The sequence below is a fragment of the Hemitrygon akajei genome, chromosome 19 (genome assembly GCF_048418815.1).
Source record: "Hemitrygon akajei chromosome 19, sHemAka1.3, whole genome shotgun sequence".
Classification (NCBI taxonomy): Eukaryota; Metazoa; Chordata; class Chondrichthyes; order Myliobatiformes; family Dasyatidae; genus Hemitrygon; species Hemitrygon akajei.
The window spans coordinates 20,159,428-20,182,632 of NC_133142.1; the positions used below are offsets into that span (position 1 = coordinate 20,159,428).

Sequence of the window (23,205 nt, forward strand, 5' to 3'; positions counted from 1 at the left end):
CATATTGCAAAACAGCACACTTTAAAATAACGTAAGATTTGTTTTATATTTACATTTTTCTCACTAATTATAAAACTAATGATTATTTCATTACAATATTATAATTTACCTTTTTGTCTCCCACACTCAGATCAGTTCAACTGATTTATTGAAAACTTTGGACAAGTTCAGTTGAAGCAAACATGTGTTCCATGATTTTTTTTTAATGGTGAAAATATTTCAAATTTAAGAACAGAAAGCTTGTGTGATAAACTTTATCTATACTTAACATTTATATTATTTTCTGTAAATTTTTAAATAATCAGAATACTCAAGACAGAAATGCATGCTCCCTGATAATAGTGCTTTTAATAATACTTCATAATAATTTTTTGTCCCAAATTAAGTGAGTTTAAGACATTTCAAACCAGTTCTTCTGCAGTGCCTTTAATTTCTAATATTAGAAAATAATTTACTATCTCATTGATAAATACATGCAATTAATTTGCTTTCTCTGGTTTGAAAGCTATGTAAACCTGTCAATATGACCTACTGCTGCTAGCTTGTATCACATTTAAAAAACACTTAATTAAGCCAACTATCTATATTGACAACATATTTGCTATGTGTAAACAAATCCCACAATATTCCACAGAGGTGAGAACAATTGCAAACACTCCAGAATGAAGAAATAGTTGCTGCACTGTGAAGTCTCTTAGAGAATGAAGGAATAGAAATGATCAATGGCATGGTTGAAAGGATAGGTTTTGAGAATATACAATAAGTACACGTAGCAAATGTGTTTTATAGAGATTATTTTGAAGTTTAGAACTAAGATATTGAAGCTTCTGCTCTTGAGAGGGAGGAAATTTTGAAGAGTTGGAAGATTGGAGATAGAGGCTTAGGACTGAGTGAGGATGACGAGCTGTGGTAGGTCAAGGAAGTACTCTCAATTGTAAGGAAGAAATTAAATGTCTGAATTAGACCATAAGACATAGGAGCAGAATTAGGCCATCAGGCCCATCGAGTCTGCTTGGCCATTCGATCATGGCTGACCCCATTTTCCTATCTTCTACTCAACCCCAGTTCCCGGCCTTCACCCCGTAATCTTTGATGCCGAGTCCAATCAAGAACATTTCAATCTCTGCAATAAGTACACCCAACAACCGAGCCTCTGCACCTGCAGAGGCTATGTCCTCTTGTCCTAGACTCTCCCACCATGGTTTCAATGAGATCCCCCCTCATCCTTCTGAATTCCATGCATTGATGACAGGAATCATTCATTAGCAAGGAGAAAGCAGTGGAAGAATTTATAAATTATGTTTTTGTTGGAAAGAACCTGAGACATCCTAAGGTAACAGCCATTCATAATATCACATCCATTAGATTAGACATGGGTGTGAGTTATTTTGTGAATATAAAATAAAAATGTTTAGTCTTTGATCACTCTACATTCTTTTGGGATGTATCTTTTAAAAACAAAAATCTCTATCTCTCTCTCTCTCTCTCTCTCTCTCTCTCTCTCTCTCTCTCTCTCTCTCTCTCTCTCTCTCTCTCTCTCTCTCTCTCTCTCTCTCTCTCTCTCTCTCCCCTCCCCCCTCCCTCCCTCTCCCTCTCTCTCTCTTCCCCCCCCTCTCTCTCCCACTCCTAAATTTCCATTCTCACCAACCTCCCCCATATTATAGGAGTTCCCATTATTTTGATTTTGAAAATTGTAAGTACCACCATTTTGGTATTGCTGGCAAATTTTAATCTGTACTGTCCAGGCTTAAAATTTAAATATTTGCAAAGCGTTTTGAACAGAGGTGGCTCAAGATGGACCATCACAATTCATATTCACCTATTAACCTATTGACAAGCATGGATTCAATAATGATTACAGAGAGGTAGTTCTGGATGTCGTAAACCCACATTTGTGCACTGAGTCCATATCCATGGATCAACTTGCTAACTGTATGCAAGATGTGTTAATGAATTACGTGTAAGTTTGAAATCAGTCTAAGTTGGATTCCAACAGGAGTTTCCTATTTTGTAATGCAGAGTTTTATCATTTTGTTATTTGAATATTTACTTAGGGCTTACTAAATTATTGGTAATCATAGCTCTCTATCTAGTTATATTCTCTAGTATAAATTGCATTTAAATATTTAGTTATTGTCAAGTTTGCTCAGTAATGCAATTGTTATTCAAAGAGAATTTTTTATGTTTCAATGTCAATAGTAGTTCAGGTGTTCGTCTTTGCACAGCCTCATGATATTTTAATTATTGAAATTTGTAGTTGAGTTAGGCCACTACTGTAACTTACTGTCATCTTTACAGATGAATGATGCCATGGGATATGAATTGCCTTGGGTCTATTTTGTCAGTCTCGTCATCTTTGGATCTTTTTTCGTTCTTAATCTTGTACTGGGTGTATTGAGCGGGTAAGCTGGCATTTTATTTTGTCTGTAATGCAAAGTCCTAAATCCAGTTGCCATGTTGAACTTTGGGAAAAAGGCAGAAAAACTATTACCTCATTTCTGCCTATGAAGGAGAAAGTGCATCATAAATATAATCATTCTCAATGCACTTTGATAAAAGTGCTTTAAAGTGAGCCTAAAAACATGGAGGTTGTTAAAAATAATCTTTTACAGTGAAATCTAATTTCCAAGAAACAAAGTGGCTGGCTGAGGGACTTTGCCATCCTTAGTTGCATAAAATCCATAATGTACCTTCTCCATTTTTCAGGTTAATGATTCGGTTGGATTAGAATGGCCATGGATATATTTTGTTAGCCTCATCATCCTAGGCTCATTTTTTGTACTTAATCTCGTTCTTGGTGTACTTAGTGGGTAAGCAGTTAAGCTATGTGTACCTGCCTCTGCTTCCTTCAAGATGCTCTCATTAAACAAATGTGCTTTTTTGCATGCAGCTTGCATTTGGAGGGTGGCTTTTTAATGGGCAAACATTCTTGATGCAGTGAATTGAGAGCAAGTTGTAACACTATGAGATGATAAAGTTGCTTTTGAAGTAATGCATTTGGCACGTGCTAGCTGCATGTGATTTTAAAATAATGAGCGTGCATCATTCATATAAAATTTTTAAAAACCCTATTTCTGGGATCTGTAACATACAGTTTGCAGTGTGACTGATAGTTATTTTTGGGTTCAATGAAGCTTCGTGTTATGTGAGTGCGAACAACATGATTCTGCAGTTTTCTGATGGATTGATGTGTATTTATTGGACTTAATAATTATTTCAGCTCTGTTTCATGGTGGCTTACGTGGATGATATTCAATTTCTTTTATAATAAATTATGTTCATTTATTCTAAGAGTTTTGCATTATAATTTAGTATTTGACAAGATGAATTAACCAAATCATAAAGAGAATTTTTCCTTGGCCAATGTAGACAAAGACTTCCATTGAAAGAAAAAGATATATAATGTATTTGTGAATTATAAATGTCAACAACTTAAATTATGAATCATATTTTGAAAACTTTTTTTCTGCTGTACTAAGGATAAAGCATTAGGGAAATATTTAGATAATTAGGAAAGGATAAACCAAAATATGGTGCTTTCCCACAGAGAGAGTTAACCAAAATCAAAGAAACCAGGCATCATTTTAAGGTTTTTCACATGAAGATAGTCAGCTTCTTATCTTTTTTACTAGGACGCCAAACTTAATGTTATTTTCTTATAAGATCTCTACCTGCCATTGCTCTTTGTTGGAGAGCAAGCTAAAGAATCTGTGACTTTATTTTTACTAAAATGTCTCTATTGCTGAGAATCAATGTCTCCAGCACCATAATACTGAGATCATAAAATCATTCAAAGTTGTGGGTCTGTTATCCCATTCCTAATTACAGAATATTAAACCATCAATGATTAGAGAAGACACACAAGGAGCTTTTAACAATCCAGTTGAGTTTACGATTATGAAGCTTATTAGAGCAAAAAATAGTGCTTTTTATTTAAGTCAGTTTAATGCTATAGAATGTTAATCTCAATATTTCATGTACTTTATGTTGTAGCAGTATAGTGGTGAGCTTGTCTATGGACCAGAATGAAAGCTTTAATAATATATATTCACTCAAATAAATTGTAAGTGTTGCATTTATTCAAAATACTAACCCAGCATTGTAACTTTGAGTTTTAACATTAAGTGAAATTGTTGTAAATATCCTTTACATAATGAAATAAGGTACATCATACATGCATTTTACAGCTTTCAAAAATGCATGAATATAAATGTATTACAAAATTATTTGACAAAATAATGCTAAATAAAAGTGAATGATAATTTAATGCATTTTATTATGACCCCTATTATTCTTTGTAACAGAACAAACTGTGTATCCTATTCTATGATTTCCTATATTGAAACAAACCTGTTGCAAAATTCTATTAATTACCACAACTACCCAGCCTCACCATTACATTACATAATTTAGCATTGATGTATTATATATTTAATGACAATTGTTATGAAGGAGCTTGCTTAATACTGCTTTTAATACATGCTAGGAATCAAAACAAGAAGTAGGTTGGAAGTTAGATACTCTGGTATTTTAATAAATGTTATTAGAAAGTTTCATTGGCATGACTAGGAAGATTAGGCCAGTTTATCTCTACATTGACCATGTCTAACAAATTTGTTTCAAAGTTTGCTGAATGTCTGCAATGTTTCTTCATATGGAGGGAATCAGATAAATTTAAGGCATGCATTCACTCATTGGAATGAAATGTCAAAACTGAACAGAAATACAGTTTTGTGTTTGCATATAAACACTTTCCTAAATCTCCAATTTGTCAAAAAGCAAAGAAGTAGCTTGCAGAGAGAGCCTGGCTTTTATGATATTTGGATAAGCAATGGAAAATCCAATGTGGGAGCAACTCTTTGGCTGTAATGAATGATCAATGGACCAAATATTATGAGGAGAGATTAATGAAGTATTTTGTCACTAATCAAAATAGAAAAAGTACCCCTCTTGGTACAGAAAATATATTGGAGGCAGTTTTTGAAATTGGAGTGGTTCTTTAATTAAAGTTAATTCAAGAATATCATTGAATAAGTAGGTGTTGCTAGCCAAGCTTCGCACATTTTTGCTTTAAATGATAAATATGTTTATTGGTATTAAGAGGAGAGTCAAGTTAAGTGCCATCCTTGCTGATCTTACATTTTTGTAAAACCCATCAAGTTCAAGACAAACAAGCATGGAACATTAAAACAGTCCAAGGTTCTCATTTCATAAATTGTACACAACTATTCCATTTTTAAAAGCACATCTTTATTTCACTAAATTGACTCAGGTGTATTACATCAAATCGATGACAAAAGGAGTTTCTCAATGAAGGTGGCGTTTTTGAAATGCTGGTTCATGCAGTGTGTGGGACAGAGAACTTTTCAATGTTTCTGAATATCAGAGAGTTTTAAATGTTGTATAAAGACCTTAGAGAGCAGCAAGCAGTCAAAAGACCATCAGGGTATTCTGGGCACAGGGCTTGAAGATCTGCCACTTAAATTCTCATCCACTAACCCCTTGTGCCAGCATAATGTCAATATCCTTTCATTTCATGCACATTCATGTGCACATCTAAGACACCAACTAAGGTCTGGAACACCTTTATTGTTTTTGCTTCCACCATCACCCCTGGCAGTGCATTCCAGGAACCCACTATTCTCTGTGTAGGAAAAACTTGACCCGCACATCTCCTTTGAACTCCACCCCCCCCCCCACCTTAAATGCATGCTCATGATATTGGGTAATTCATTACTGGGGAAAAAGATGCTGTCTGTTTACTCTAGTCTACCTCTCATAATCTTATAAACTTCTATCAAATCTCCCCTCATTCTCTGTTGCTTCAGGGAAAAGAACCCACCATGAAAGTTGATAGAACAATAATCTGAATAATTGAATCAACTTTTTTCTGTTTATGTAACTAATATAGAGAGATGATGAACCTCAATGATCAAAATTAATACTATTCACTTTGTCTGATTTATCAAGCACAGGCTTTGCAAATCTTAATGCACTCTGCCAGTACAATACACAAAACCGGGCCAGGAAAATTGAGTGTGATGCTAAATAAAATACCAATTTTGCAATCTTGTTTCAGGTATACCTGGGTTTCACAAAGCTGACAAAGTAGTTCATGGAATACTTTTTTCCAAAATATACATTCTTGAGAAGTAAGTGCCATAACCAAGCCCAAACAAGAGAAAATCTGCAGATGCTGCAAATCCAAGCAACACACACAAGATGCTGTGGGATCTCAGCCAGACAGAGAGCTTCTATGGAAAAGAGTAAATAGTTGACGTTTCAGATGAAGGGTCTCAGCCCGAAACATCGACTGTTTACTCTTTTCGATAGGTTCTGCCTGGCCTGCTGAGTTCCTCCAGCATTTTGCGTGTGTTGCCCATTGCTGCCTACTCTGCATTTGTAGATACCCTGGGAGAGTAGCCATTGGCTGCTGTCTTGAACTGCTAAAGAATGTATGTATAATTACAACATAATTACCATGATAGGTGGTTTGATAATTTTAAATATTGAATATGTTAAAATGACGAAGTTGTAATTTGTACTCAAAACAGTTATGTGTTTTGATTTGGAAAGGAACTTGGTGATGGTATTCCCACATATTTACCCCTTTGATCTCCAAGATCTTGTACAAAACAGATTTTGGAGGTATTGTCAAAGAAGCCACAGCATTTTCGTGTATACCTTATAGGAAGAACATATTAAAACTGATGGAATAGATGAATTGACTGCTCTGTCCTGGATTGGATGCTTTACTGTTATTGAAATTGTACCTATCAGATCTCTGACAAAAAATTTGTTACTTGATTTCAGAATCAGCTTATAATGTGAAATTTGTTGTTTTGCAGCAGTACATTGCAATGCATAGTAGTAAAAACTATAAATTATAGTAACAACTATATATAAAAATAAATAAGTAGTGCAAAAAGAGAGGGAAAATACTGAGGAAGCTTTCATGGGTTCATTGTCCATTTAGAAATCTGATGGTGAAGGGGAAGAAGCTGTTCCTGAAATGTTGAGTGTATGTCTTCAGGCTCCTGTACCTTCTCTTTGACGATAACAATGAGAAAAGGGCATATTGTGTGTGATGGGGGTCAGCAATGATGGATGACACCTTTTTTAAGCATTGTCTTTTGAAGGCATCCTGGATGCCAGAGAGGCTAATATCTATAATGGAGCTGATAGAGTTTACAACCTTCTGCAGGTTTTATTGATCCTGTGTCGTGGCCCCTTCTTAACAAATGGTGATGCAACCAGTTAGAATACTCTCCATGGTACATATGTAGATCTGTAGATGATTGAAAGACATTGGGGAGTATTTTATTGTTCTATGTTCTATTTTCTGAATGGATGGCATTTCATTCCAGTTTTAGCATCTTGAGGATTTGGAGATTTTAAATCCTGTTTTGTCATCACACTTCTCAACAAGCATTCCTTTTCCTTTGTTTGAAGAGTAAGGCAAATTCATAGCCTTAGAGCAGGGGTTCCCAAACTGGGATCCGCAGACCCCTTGCTTAATGGTATTGGTCCATGGCATTAAAATAAAGGTTGGGAACCCCTGGTTTAGAGCATTGTTGAAAAGCATCAGCAGCTGTCACACTCAAATGATTATAAGTCTCACCTCTCATTCAGAGTGGGTGTGGTCAGAGTTAACCAAAAACAGAAGTACTTAGCATGTCAGGCAGCTTCCATGAAGAGAGAAACAATTAACTAGGCAAGCTTTTCTGGTGAAAGATAATTGACTTGACATTAACTTTATTTCACTCTCCACAGATGGGGCTTGATCTAGTGTGTGTTCTTCTTTATTTATTTGCAGCTATTTCTCTTCCCTCTCAAACTGGATCCTAGTTTTAGATTTTAGATGTGTTAAATTCAGACATATTAAGCTGGGTTTTTTTTTCAGCACTCTTTTGATCACATGTTGTCTAATTTGTTGGGAATATGTGGTGAAAATTGTGTTGTTTGGTTGAGGATGCTTCAAGGGTGTTAATGGCAGAATCTTCAATGCATCAAAATAATCAATATCACTTAAGAATTAAGAAACAAATAGGTTGAATTATATTGTGTGAATTTGATCCATGTCAGATATAAAAGTGAAATAAAGAGTGTACTGTGAGATAATATTGAGAAGAAAGAATGGAAATGAAAAAAATACTAAGATTAAAGAATTATAGCATCAAGTCCCTGTACAATTTAAGTCTTTCTGGTAAGAGATTGGCTGACAGTAAATAGACAAATAATACATGAAACAGGCAACCAGTATCAATATTTTTTATTAATTATATTAATTTTTATTTAGCCTGAACAATTTATATACAAGTCTAGCAATGTTTTAAAAATAAAATGCAAGTAAGAAGCAAAAGGTGAAATAGCAAAATTGATAAGTAAATTCTAGAGTTCAGAAAATCTTGGCAATATCACTTCAACACTTGAATTCGCAAACTGATTTGCATTTCAGCAATAGCATGTGTTATGCACATGTGGTTATTTTATCAGCAGGCTTCAGCTCATTTTTCTTCCACTCCATTGCTTTCACACTGCATACTCATCAGGATACACAGAATATATTTCCATTGAGAAAATGATAGATGTACTTTAAATGTCCAAGTCAATTTGTGACCCTGCTGACTCTAGCAACAGTATCAATTAAGCTAAATAATTAATCAAGGCTTTAATTAGGCACACAGAGTGTCTGACCTAATTTCATCTATTTTATCCAAAGCCTTTTATTTTAAGTCATCCTCTTGATTTTAAGTTTTACTGTTGCATTTATTGTCTGTACAGATGTTAACAATCTTACAATGTGCTAATAATAAACACACAAAATCTGTTACTAGTCTGCATTACTGTTACTAATCTCAGAAGTAATACTGGCTAAATATTGATATAATATGAAAAAGAACTTAATTGCATAAATTAAGAAAATTTGTCCTACACTAATACTTGACTTTTTATTATCTTATTCTAATTCTGTATATCCTGCTTTTCTCCTATAGCAGATGGATGCACAGTTACAATAAACTATTAGATACTGATAAACAAAATGAATTAAAATATGGGATTGCATATACTTTTAAGTGGCATTTTGCAACCATGGAAATAAATTTATTTCCTCTTTTGACATTTTCGTAACAACTCATCTAGAAGTGTGATAGTTTGTATTAGAAGTTATAGTTACTGATGAGTTTTCCATAAATTGATTGTAACATTCTGATACAGCTTGAAGGTTTAAGGAGTTCCAAGTAAGTTTGTATTGTATACTTGTGCAGTGTGTCCTGATTTATAGAGCTCATGGGGTGCTCTGCTATTTTTGATGGCTGCTGTGCTACTCATTTGAAATACTCAATCCAAATGTTACCTTTCTGAACGTTAGGAGAAACAAACCTATTTGAATTTGCTGCATATTACCATCCATTCGACACTCAGTGGAAGGAATGAAAATCAATACTGTCACTGATTGTGGTTCTAAAGTTACTGGGTAAGAGTGATAGGTCCTTCCCTGAAGGATGATAATGAAAAAATTGAATTTTAATATATCATTAACTGTTGTAGGTCTTTTCATCCTGCAGTACACAGCTTTATTTGATTAATTTCACTCCCTGCCAGTGATTCGAAAATCAAATTTTCCAGGCAATTGTCTATTATCATGTTAGGAGCTTAACATATTGCATTATAGATTTCTGATTAATTACTAACTGGATACATAAGAAAATTGTTCAATTTAAAAAAAATATCAAGTTTTATATTGGTCAGTGCTGACAGTTAATACTTAAAAAGTGATCATTGAGACTCTTCTTCTGTCTTCATTCTTTTCTCCCCATTTGAATTATTTCCTATCACTATGAAATAGTGAATTTTCTAAAGAAAGGGAAAAGGCCAAAGCCAGAGGAGATTTTCAGAAATTACGTGAGAAACAACAACTTGAGGAGGACCTCAAGGGCTATCTGGATTGGATTACTCAGGCTGAAGACATCGATCCGGAGAATGAGGAAGACTTTGAGAATGCCGAGAAACGAAATCGTAAGCATCTTTCTCTATTACTATAGGAATATGAGATAGATAGTATACTGACATTTACTATAAGATGAAACAAAAAAATTATTGGAAGTACTCAGCATGTCAGGTAGCATCTATAAAGAGATAAAGAATGTTTCAGATTGATTAGCTTGAAACAACTTAAAGTGTGAAAAACGTAGTAATTTTGAAGTTATGAATGGATGCAATTTGTTTTATAGTATGGTGTCAATCTGAAAATATTTCAAAGTATCCTTTAATTGGTTTATTTTATTTACGATATTGGAGTAGTTTAGTGGTTTTATATTTTTTGGGAATCCTCACTCACCCTTTCATAGCATGAAACCAGAAATGACCAGAATATTAAGAGAAGATCTTGTTCTTTTGAACAATGAAATAATTGAATAAAAATAATAACTTTTTAGGGATTTTGGAAAGCAAGTAACTAAAATGCAAGATTCATTGGCAGATGATTTTGTGCCAATGATTATCAAACATCTGGAAATTAGCCTGATGTTCTCTATGAAATTCACTATGTTGAACATCTAATGTTATTGTGTGCATTATGGTCATTTTCAACCTTCCAAAAGTTGCTATTAAAATGAAACAAGGAGCAAAGAGTAAGTTGGTAAAGAGATACAAATTAAATGACCCCACTTGGACACCAATGTTTAGCATCTGCCAGACTCATTATTATATTCCTCTTTTTCCATAGGCATCACTAATTACAATTGTAGCATTTCTATACAGGACAACCTAGTGTAAGATGTTAATCACAGGCTCCTTCATGAGATTAAATCATACAGTGGCTTCAGACCACACACAGGAGAGGGGTTGATTGGGCCGTGGTATCGTATGGGTGGATGACCAACCACACAACAAAGTAACGTTCCATCCTTGCTTTTTGTCCTTTCTTTGGCAATCGTTTGTGTTGCTGTACTGTGACTATCAAAGAAAGTATTCTTTGGGAGTTGCCCAGCTTCCAGTCTCTGTGATAGTGAGATAGCAACTACATTTTCTACACGTAGTTGCCTCCAGAAGACGCTGTGTATGTTAAGTTTCACTGTCTGATTCAGAATGAAAACTGTTTATAAAATTTCCTGATCTTTTCTGCATCATCCTGTTGGGCATTACTACCACATGCAGTGTCCATTTAGCAAATCAAAGAGGCATAAACTCAAATGTATAGGGAATAATGGTGTAAGTGAATCCCAAGCATTTCTACAGCTATCTTATGAGTAAAAGGATAGTAAGAGATAACAAAATTGGTCCTCTTAAATGTCAGTGTGGTCATCTATGCATGAAACCAAAAGAGATAGAGGAGATCTTAAATGGTATTTTTGCAATCTCTATTTACTTGGACATGGAGACTATAGATCTGAAGCAAAAGAGTAGTGAAGTTACGGACCATATCCAGGTTACGGAAGAGGACCTTGAGGTGAATTGGAAACATAGAAAACCTCCAGCACAATACTGTATTGTGCTGCAGGTTTTCAATGTTTCTATGTATCTAGGCCCTTCGGCCCACAATGCTATGCCGAACATGTACTTCATTTAGAAATTACCTTGGGTTACCCATAGCCCTCTATTTTTCTAAGCTCCATGTGCCTATCTAGGAGTCTCTTAAAAGACCCTATTGTATCTGCCTCCACCACCATCGCTGGCATCCCATTCCATGCTCTCACTACTCGCTGTGTAAAAAACTTACCCCTGACATGTCCTCTCTACCTACTTCCAAGCACCTTAAAACTGTGCCATTTCAGCCCAGGGAAATAGCCACACAATCAATCCTGCTCATCATCTTATACACCTCTATCAGGTCACATCTCATCCTCCGTCACTCCAAGGAGAAAAGGCTAAGTTCACTCAATCTGTTCTCGTAAGGCATGCTCCCCAATCCAGCCAACATTCTTGTAAATTTTCTCTGCACCTTTTCTATAGTTTTCACGTCCTTCCTGTAGTGAGGTGACCAGAACTGTACTCCAAGTGGGGTCTGACCAAGGTCCTATGCAAATATAAAGTTCCAATACACATTCAGGTATATCTAATTAGAAGTATGTGACGAAGCTTCTGATGGATTTACTGAGGCACAATAGAATGGAAAGGGATGAGGCAGCAGCGTTAGGATTAGGGTTGAATAAATCATCTTAAACCTTGGATTAAGTCACCACGTGTACAATGAATGGATTGCTCAATTGATCTCGTCAGAAGATGGATACCTGATTTTCACTGTACATGTTCTGATGTGGATATCAAAATCAGATTAATTATCACTGTATTATGTGACATGAAATTTATTGTTTTGTGGCAGTGGTATAGTGCAAATACAGCAACACTATCAATTACAGAAAAAATAAAAGGAATAATGAGAATGTGTTCAAAAACCGTTCAGAAATCTGATGGTAGAGGAGAAGAAGCTGCTTCTGAATCATTGGGTGTGGGTCTTCACCTCATCCCTGATGGTAGTAATGAAAAGAGGCCATGTTCTGAGTGGTGATTGTCTTTCATGATACATTGATGTGGGCTTTGTGAGGCATTGTTTCTTGAAGATGTAGTTGATGGTGGGGAGAGATGTGCCTGTGATGGAGCAGGCTGCACCTCTTGCAGATTTTAAGTATCTGAAGATACCTTCAGGTATCTAATCAGAAGGATGTGAATGAGCTTTTGACAGATTTTCTTTTTGGCATTTGTTTTGTGTGATATCAATAGCTGTTGCCCTTAGAACCTGCAAGAAAATCCCAGGGCAACAGACTAGCATGCTTGGAAAGACTGGCTTTGGATTGATGACTTGTGTCAACAGAATCATTCTAGGGTTTGTATTCAGTAAATATTTCAATTATATCATGAGAACAGCTAAGGTAAGACTTTCTTCATCCCTTCATATTGCTTAGCAGCTGTAATATTATACCTTCCAATAACACTCTGACAGAATGTATCTAATCAAATCCTCTGCATACAAACATGATTAAAAATTTCCATACCTTTTCTTATTGTAACAGATGCTAAATCCTCAGATTTTTGCAATGAACAATTCTTGTCAAGACTACTTTTAATCTTCACTTTCCAAACACATGGCTTTCCAATCATTTCTTTATCCTCATTTCAACTTCAATTAATAAGAGTTATGGTTTGCCTACCTCTAAATTAGAAGAACTGAGCAAAAGTCAAACTTTTAAATGTAAAGATTTGATCTGTGACATAATTCATCTGTTTTGAATGTCAAGGCAGTTGCAAGAGCTTAGAAGTTTTTTAAGAAGACCAAGGAATATATTCCTGATGACCTAGCCAGTATTTGGCCCTCAGTTGATATAACTGAAAACAAAAATGTTTGGTCTGCATCATATTGCTGCTCATTGAAGTTTGCTCTATGTCTGCAAAATGCTTTCCTTTGTACATTTCATCAGTGATTAGAGTTCAGAAGTACTAAAGTGCTTTTGGATAACCAGAGGTCTTCAAAGACTCTTTATAAATGTACTTTCTTTCTAGTGAAGCTTTATGAGAATGCAAATTGCGTGCACATACAATAATATTATAAAAAATTTGTATTAATTATCCCTTATTCTTAAGAATGTGAGAAAGGGGCATGCATTCAGAGGATGTCTATCTGATATAATGGCCTTTACGCAATTGGTGGAAGGTACAATTAGTTTTTTTTAGTAGGATTTAGTGGCTCAGATACCTTGTTATTAAAGCAAGATAGAATGAGGATAAGGAAGTGATGATTGAAAAGCCATGTGTTTGAGAAGTGAAGAATGAAAGTAGCCTTGAGAAGAATTGCTCATCGTGAAGGGAATTTAGCATTTTTCCTGAGTAATGTGTTGCATTCCCCTCAACAAAGTAAACTCCACATCTTCAAACTGCATTCTAAATGTCTTTTTATCATCTTCAGCCTTACACCACCATCTTAACATTTAAAAAATTTTCTTCTTGGCCCTTTCCAGCAGTAAACTACCTGAAAAATATATATCCCAGATTGAAAAAAGGGTTCTTTTAAGAATGCACTGCCATATAATCCAGCAATCCCAAGCACCAACATAGAAACTGGCATTCTGTGTGGGTTTGCCTGGGAGCATAAGCAGTCTTCATTTGGGGAAACACCCAAGAGCAAATACCATTGATAGGGACAATTTAATAGACATTCAAGATCTTCTCTTGGCTGTCTTCATTTCAGAGGTTCATTTATAAAATGAAGAGCTAAATTGGTTGGCACTGGAAACCTGTGCTGACACCACGATGCTTGATTAACCCATGCAAAGGTTTATGCTATCTGTTCATTATAATGAATACATTGTTCTGCCACTGTTGCTGTGGAACCACGTTTCTTGAACACCTCATCATGTTTCAGTCTAGACTGTGTTCTATTAAGTCAGTGGCACCTGGTGCCTGTTACAGGTGCTGAAAGTCATTCCAGAGATCTTTGTAACTTGCTAAAAGAATTGGCAGAAATTATGAGATAGAGGTTCTTGGCTTTTCTGATGCACAATAAAGGTTATGGTTGATGCGGTGGAGAAGAGAAGGTTGAGTTTTCTCTGCCAGGAAAACCTCCAAATACACAGTGAAAAGGCATCAGATAAACAAGTTGTGTGAATGCAGATAGTATGGGCTTGTAATAAATTCAACGATATCAGTGAATATTGTAACTCTCTAATTCCACATACTGCCAAACTTAACACGTCCCCATTACTTACCTGTTAAAATCTCTATTAAGCAGGACAGATAATTAAACATTCATTTGCCCAGTTACATTGCCAGACATGTTCTGATGCTGCATCCTTTTATCTCCTGCCAGTAATTCAATCCAAATATCCACATCATTTAACATTTTTCATGATAATTATATCTATTTCTGTCTCCTTTGCAGAAGGTCCAAAATTGTTGCTAGTAGCAATGAACTGACAATGTTGGCCATGCACCTCCTAATTTCCTCCATTCCTTTGCCAATCTCTCCAATGGTACCTTTCTACTTTCCAATATTCAAGCATTTCAGACTGATTAGGCAGCAGCTGAACAACAAGAGCTCAAAAATCACTTGTAGCCATTATCTTAAATACAGCTTTTTTGCATAATGAAAGGCAAGCTTAATGGCAAGATCTGCACATGGGCAGGACTAGCCCAAGAGCCAGAGCAGGAGAAAAAGGAGGGCGACGTTTCTAATACGTTTCTGTTATGGATGTGATTTCAGTGGGGTGGCATAAAAGGAAATCCTGGTAGATATGCATATTGAAATTCTAGGTGCGTTAGTTAGGAAGTCAGAAAGCTCACGTGAAAAATCAAGAGGCATGTCTATGACCAAGATCTCAATTTAAATGGCAACAGAAGGCATCCAACGAAGTGCTTTACTGGAAGCTCAGACCTCTGCTATCATGACTGGTTATCAGACTTGCAGGATGCTGTTGTGGTTAAGTATTCTGTTTTCCAACAGACTACTAGGATTATTAAGGTGCCTTTGTGTAGTGTAAATTTGTTGTCCTCTGTCATAGGGATAGCATTCATAATCTCATTACTGCTGCTCTGCCACTGCCCTTGGTGCTGGTTAACCAACCAGTCTAGATTGCAGTCCTTTGCTAGTTCCAGGCTTAGACCCAGTAATGCTAGCCTCCTGCAATGAAAGTCAATTGCAAGGTCTAGCATAGGCAAAGGTAGTAGAAGATGTAAACTTAGGAAAATCAGAAGAGTAATTTCATGAGGCTAGTGTGGTATTTGTTAGTATTTTAACACAGATTGATTTGAATGAATTTAGACTTTTTTCTCATTGTAGCACAATGGATAATGTGACAATCAGCAATGAAGGTAGGTAAAATGGAAACTAGGAGACTTGATAATGCAATCTGATGAGTAATCCAGGAAACAGAGATGTTGCCTAAGCCCACTTGTTGACTTTTCATTTTGAGACCTGCAGGAAATAGTTTCCAATAACTCTAAGGGAAGCAATAGTTACTGCTGTTGATAGGTTTACTGACAAGTTGCTGAATGGAAATGAAGTCAGATGAAATGCTTCCCACTTGCTGAGAGCACAAAAAGGGAAGCATCAGGTTTAAAAGCGTGCAGCTGAAGCATAACGGACAATAATACAACTTCGGCAGCTTTGAACTTGTAAGGAAGTACAGATAATACAGGAAGTCAGTAAACAAAGGGATATGGATTATGTTTAATATGTTTTGCAATTTGACTAAAGAATTTAAATCAAATGAAATTAGTGAGATTAATTATTCTTTTACAAAATGACTCTTTAAATAATTCCTGCTTTTAAAAAGTTAGCTGTGTTATGTTCTTTTCTAGCACTGTCTGACGGAGATGTTTTACTGTTCCCCTTTTTTGAAATAGGAAAAGCTAAGCTAAAAATATGTGAAAGATGCTATATCCATTTCATTGACAAAGAATTCCGCTGTCATGCTCAGAATGGGTATCATATAATTAAAAGTTGGCCAGAAGAATTGGTCTTGAATATAAAATTCATAGATGACATTTTTGGATTGACCATACTATAAAACTCGAGAGTATATGTGCCTGAGGCAGACTTAAAATTTGTCAGTGAGTCTTTTGAATGAAGCCAAATGTTAAGTGATATCATTACCATCAAAATAGCTTTCATCGCTCATATCACAGTGCATTTATGACTTTAAATATTATCGTTAACTCTTTACAAAATAGCAGGCACTTTGTGTCAATATTTGCTTTTGATACTGTGGTGCTTCAAAGAGTAAGAAGAAGATACAGAGAAGACACTATTAGACTAACGTAAAGAGATTTATGTAAAGTCTCGTTTGAATGCACCATATTAAATTTAATTTTAGATTGCGTTGCACCATTAATTTTCAGAAATAAAAATAATTGGCATTATCAATATGAAGAATGGGCATCAGCTTACAAAATTTACCACAAATTTGGCTGTTGTGAGTTTTGCTATCATTAGCTTGGTCGTCAATGTCTCATCTTTGGTGATGTTTAAAGCTTTGTTTTTGTTACATATTATGTGTTACCTCATTTGTAAATTGCTATTTCTAACCTTTACAATGTTGTTGCTGCCATCTGATGATAAAATTCCTGTAACTGCATGCAATTGATATGAAGGGGTAACTCTGGCCGAATTACTCGAAAAGAAGAAAGGAAAATTTGCATGGTTTAGCCAGTCATCTGAAACACATGGTAATTGTGGCTTGTTTTTTTTTTGTTCTTGAATTTTCTTTTTGGTGTTTTGTGGCATATGCTTTCTTTTGTTACTGGTTTTACCTCCATTGCATGATCAGATATTTATGTTTATTATGTGCTTTGTTTCATCATGATTATTTTTTAAAGGATCTTTTATTTAAAAAAAAACAAATTGTTAGCTGACTCTGCTTTTGTGGAATGTGTAGCGTAGCCACGTTTACATTACTTCTATAGTGAAAGGTAGCAAAATGAAATTAAATTGGATGTGACCAAAAAGTTGAAACTTGTGAACATGCTGCAAGCAATCTGCTTTTTCAAAGTACATTCAGTCTGTACCTCAAGTAAATGCTTTAACTGTGAGATTTGCCTTTCAGTTAGTTTTTTCACTGCTATGTGTGATGACTTGAGGGAAAATTTTCATCTATGGCACAATGTGTAAAAGCTGCTTTCCTTCCATTATCTGATCTAAAATAAAATCAACTGTTAATTCTAAAGGGGCCCAGTATCCTTAACAATCCATGCTGTTGAAGTAGAATAAAATATGAAAAAATCATACTAATAATTCAGCCATTCAATAAAAGAAATTAACTAGCTGTGCATTATTTGTCAAGATTTCTCCCCACCAAGGTTTAAAAGTGGAACAGATGAACATAAAGAAAATCAGACAGACTGCTGATGCTGAATATCTAAAATAAAAACAGGAAATGCTGGAAATATTCAGCAGGATAGGCAGATCTATAGGAAAAGAAACTATGCTGGATTTTCAAGTTGAAGATCTTTCTTTAATTCTGTACATATATTCAATGGCCATTTTATTAGTACCATGAACGTACAGTCAGTGGCTACTTTATTAGGTAGCCCATCCACTTAAGGGTTCGATATGTTGTGCATCCAAAGATTCTCTTCTGCATGCCATTTTTGTAAATTGTGGTTTTTGAGTTACTGTCGCCTTCCTGTCAGCTTGAATCAGTCTGGCCATTCTCCTCTAGCCTCTCTCATTAGTAATGCACTTTTTGTTTTTCCCACCATTCTCTGTAAACTTTAGAGACTGTTGTGTGTGAAAATGCCAAGAGATCAGCAATTTCTGAGATAATCAAACCACCCCATCTGGCACCAACAAGTATTACAGAATCAAAGTTACTTAGATTACATTTCTTCCCCATTCTTTTGTTTGGTCTGAACAGCTGAACCTCTGCTGTATGTTTTTATGCATTGTGTTGTTGCCATATAATTGGTTGATTAGATATTTGCATTAACAATCAGGTGTACCTAATAATGTGGCCACTGAGTGTATATTGTTGCTTAAGTCTGATTAATAAATGGAGCAGATAATTCTATTATATTCATATTCCAATGACTTAATTATATTGTCATTTTGTTCCCTATTAACAGATTAAATTCTGATTCTTTCATCACTTTCTTAACTGATACCTTGTATCACATCCTTTGTGCTTATATTCACTAGCTGAGTAATGATTAATCTCAAAAACTGGAAGCATTTTGAAAATTAACATGTGATTTTGACACATGTACAGAAAAGAATAGAAATTGTATTACTCAGAGGTTTTTTTGATATTAAGTGTGCAAAAGTCTGCTTTTACCTCTCGTACATCAAGGTCGCAATCAGAGTCATAGTCATAGAGTACTGCAGCACAGAAACAGACTCTTTGGTCTATCTAGTCCACTGGAAACTGTTATTCTGCATAGACCCATCGACCCACACTAGAATCATAGCTTACGTAACCCTCTGTCAAAGAATCTACCCTGTTTGACCGTATTTTACTGTAAGAGAATTTACCCTGTTATCTAACAGAAATATATACTCAGGCCTCGGTATAAGGTTGTTGCCTTTCAACTCTACCAATGTCAGGTTATATCATAAATTTATACAGTAGATTTTGGGTAATAGCCAACAGCTGAACATACTTGGTCAGTGATTTCAAGAAGCACTTTTTAGCTATCAGTAAGTTTACAGATGTTCCCCCACGATACTCAAATTAGAATTGCACATGTACAGTCAATATTCCTCTATTAGCTAGACACTCTCGAACAAAGGTTAACAATACCTCATCACTGGCATGATCTATTGCTAGCTATTGTTAGCTTTCATAAGCAAGGCAGCGTCTATGTCTTATCCTGTCACCCTCATAACCCAACTATTGAGCAATACTTAGCTAGTCAAGCTTGACAACAAAATTTAATTCAATTTTCCTCTTAATTTTTTTTCCACACCCTCCCATCCATGTACTTATCAAACTTCTTCTGAGTATTGCAATTGAACCCACATCCACTACTTCCACTGGTAGCTTATTCCACACTTGCACCACCCTTTGAGTAAAAAAGTTCCCCCTCAGGTTCCCCTTAAATATTAGACATTTCACTCATAACCCGTAACCTTGGGTTGTCATCTCACTCAACTTCAGTGGAAAAGGACTGCATGCATTTACTCTATCCATGCCCCCCCCCATGATTTTTGTATACCTCTATCAAATCTCTCTTCGTTCTCCTGTCTCTAGTGAATAAAGTCCTAACCTATTCAACCTTTCTCTTTAACTCAGGTCCTTGTAACATCCTTGTAAATGTTCTGTATACTCTTTAAATACCTTGTAAATTTCTCTATACTCCTTCAATCTTATTGAAATATTTCCTGTAGGTAGGTGAACAGAACAGCACACAGGTGTCTTAATGCATCGTTTAGTGTCCAATGGCATTGAAGGTTTTATGTAGTCATGCTGATCTGACATTACTGTTTCCAGATGAGGCTTTGGAGAGTCTACAGCAATATAAGCACCTGTGTGACTTGCCTCAACAAAATAAAGGACATGCTTTTCCTTTAAATAAAAGAAAGTGTTATTCTTGATATTTATTTATAAGAAAGGGGTATCAAATAATAGAAAACAGAAAAATCATGATATATGTCTTAAAAACTTTCACACCTGAGTGCTTTTCCTCCTTGTAGTGGCTTCAGCATCCTTGCATGATGTTGTAGATCCTCTGTCTGATTACAATCTGACTGACCCTGAATGGAAGAGAGAGAACAGATTTGGTGACTTGTTCAATGTCCTTCTTAGGTGGCTTGACCTCTGTTTTTGCAGGCAGAAAGGTATGAAATGTAATTGATGGGTAGATGATGGCAAGGTTGGCTAGAAGAGAGTAGGGTGTATAAGAGGTGAAATAAATAATGGTATTAAAGATTGTTTATGTATTATATATAAATACACACACACATATGGGCAGTACTTTTAGGTGGTATGGAATACATCTTGACATATCTCATGAGATCATGGGATTTCTTTTAACATTGTTCTAAGATGTAGGGATTTTTACCCCCAGAAAAGATCATGAACTATCTTTTACCAGGCTCTTCTAATAGTGGTTTTAGTGTGTCTCTTGCTTTCTCTGGCACACAAGTTTCACATGCCTCACATGTATTTCATGTGCTGGGAAGTATCCTTCCCCAAAATCTGGGAACTCTCTCCTGCCCTGCAGCCCCACTCCTTCAAGGTGGTATGTTACTCATCTTTGGCTGCTATGGGGATTATGTGTTTACAGTCTGATGCCCTCTGTGATTGCTGATCATCTAAATGCAGATAACCGCAATCAATTCTTCTGTCAGGAGCAGTATAGTTCCTGTTCAGTGTTTCAATCTGCTTGTAAACCAATCTAGCATTGTTTCATAAGTCTTTTTGACCTATTTTCCAATTCTTTTAGGTACCCTCTTTGGCATTAACATCTAATACTCAACACTGCAGTGCTTTGGCATACCAAAACACTGATACAAAAATACAAAATAGGCAAGAGGCAAATATCAATTTTATTCCCTCTAAATCAAGACAGTGCAAACTAAAATCTATGACATTTACTGAGATCAGACCAAAGCATATCAAACCTTGGTTTTTTTTGTTACAGAAATAAATAATCAAGTCCATGGTGCTTAGCCCAAGAAGCCCCTCAACCAATCTAGGTATATAGGGAGAACTTTATTCTTGTTGATTATTTACTGTCTGTGAAAAAGACAAAATGGGAACTCAGTGTATAATACTTGTGTTGACTTCTGCATTTGCATAGATAACCAAATTGTATGGAAGGAAAATAGCAACCTTCTATATGTATCAATTTTACATATGATTTTCCTCATGAGAGATGAAAATTTTCCTGTCATATTTTAATTGTTTGATTAAATTAGATATTCAGAGTTATAGTAAAATAAACTAATTGTATCTAATTTAATTATGTAGGTTTCATTAAGTTTCTATAGATTTCTACAATCTAAGCGCAGCTTTCAGTCATTTACTTGAAACTAGATGACGATTACATTGAAACAAGACTACATTGGTATATGTCATAATTTCTTACTTTGAAATGCACCGAGACATACATTTTTTTCATCTATATTTTATTCTTTGTGTAGTGGAGGATGATTGCAATTAGAAAATCTTTCAAATTGCCTTACAGGAATGACATTTGAGTAAAAGAATATATTTGACTACACTTTCTGACTTCAAACTGTGCCTTGTCCAGACCATTCTGGAATGTTAAATCCTCCTTCAGTGTTGGGAAGCACACAATTTGCTATCAATAAATACCTAACTGTTGCTTCAATGCTAGTTTAATTGTCCTTAGTTTTTTAAGCCCCATTTTTCTGTGCAGAGGTCTATTATTTGTAAAAGATTCCAGATTTATGGGACTTCCTGCAGTGACTATTTAAATTCATTTAGAATCTCTATGATTTGTTAAGCAGTGGTTCCATTTTATGACATCATTCCTGTTTTTACAGACTTACAGTTCAAATCCCCAATTACAAATATTTAGTTCACAATTAAATAAATTGCTTGAATTTGTTTAAAGCCAGAGAGAAAAGGTGGCTGATGGAAACATTCTAGTATATCTTATTAAAGTGATCCATGAAGATTTTTTGGCTTGGAGATATCAACTAGTGAATATCCTTAAAGAACAAATCTGGCTTTTCTACTTGGTTTAGTGGTTCTTTGCTTCTTGTTAGGGCCCAGTTATTAGATGCTTGCAGATAATAGGCCACCTTTCCAGATTTTGTACCCTTCTGAGAAATTTAGATTGATTTAGATTTTGTTTCTTCCACTTGAAAAGTATATTTCAGAAATTTCTCAAGATTGTGATATTGCATTAGAAAAAAACTTTGCTCCTGAAGGTTAAATTCAACAACTAATAATTCCTGTTAGGAGCTGTGTTTCAATGGATTAAAGAAAGGAGGTGATGCCCTGTATTTATAACTGACATTCACTATATTTATATATATCGCTTCTACTGAGTTTAAAGTGAATATTGTGAAATATGTAAAAAAAGATTACACTTTGTAGATCACTTCATATTTATGAATCAGTTTAGTTTTAAAGATAAATCATAACATTGTTTGAAGTCATTTGCATTTTTCAACTGCATGATTTTTATTTCTGAATAAAAACAAAATTGTTAAAGGATTCAAAATGTCTGGTGTATGATAGACACCATTTATGTCGACACAATTACTGCTTCAGTGGGAATGTTACTTTATATCTTTTTAAGATTACTTTATTACGTGATTTTGAAGAATTTTATTATTTAAGAGCATTGCCATATTAGATTTGTAATCAGTATCACCATTTGTTTTCATTTCTGTCTTTAAAACAGACTTTAGTATTGTTATAATGATAGGAAAATATGTACCAAACAGAAAATGAATTATTACCGATTTACTAATTTTCCCCACTCTTCTGACAGCAAATCTGCCTATTGGCGATACTGGATCTGATAACACAGAAAATGCTGCGGGTGGAGGGAGTGAGAATGCAACATGCTGTGGGTCATTATGGTAAGTAAGGACACACCAAGAGAGACACAAATTTAGGTGCTAAGTAGATAGGGGTGAATGCATGCATAGTTAGGAACATATACTGTATACATGCCATAAAGATAGCCACATATAGCAAATGACAGACAAAAACAAATGCACTGACATCAAGGGGTAGAAAGCTGGAGACCAATAGAAAAGACGAGTTAAAATATACAAAGGCATTGATATAAATA

General features: G+C 35.2%; 1 protein-coding gene across 6 annotated transcripts in view; it reads left to right on the forward strand.

Moving 5' to 3' along the window:
- Positions 1–23,205, forward strand: part of LOC140741801 (voltage-dependent L-type calcium channel subunit alpha-1D-like) — a 351,948-nt gene that overhangs the window by 168,954 nt on the left and 159,789 nt on the right. For 4 of the 6 annotated variants that reach the window (XM_073072202.1, XM_073072205.1, XM_073072204.1 and 1 more), the window contains exons 8-10: positions 2,299–2,402; positions 9,851–10,020; positions 22,900–22,990. In XM_073072202.1, the coding sequence (XP_072928303.1) occupies positions 2,299–2,402; positions 9,851–10,020; positions 22,900–22,990 (365 nt within the window). Of the gene's footprint in view, positions 1–2,298; positions 2,403–9,850; positions 10,021–17,085; positions 17,161–22,899; positions 22,991–23,205 lie in introns of all 6 variants that reach the window. The other 2 variants (XM_073072200.1, XM_073072201.1) reach the window with 1 other exon arrangement.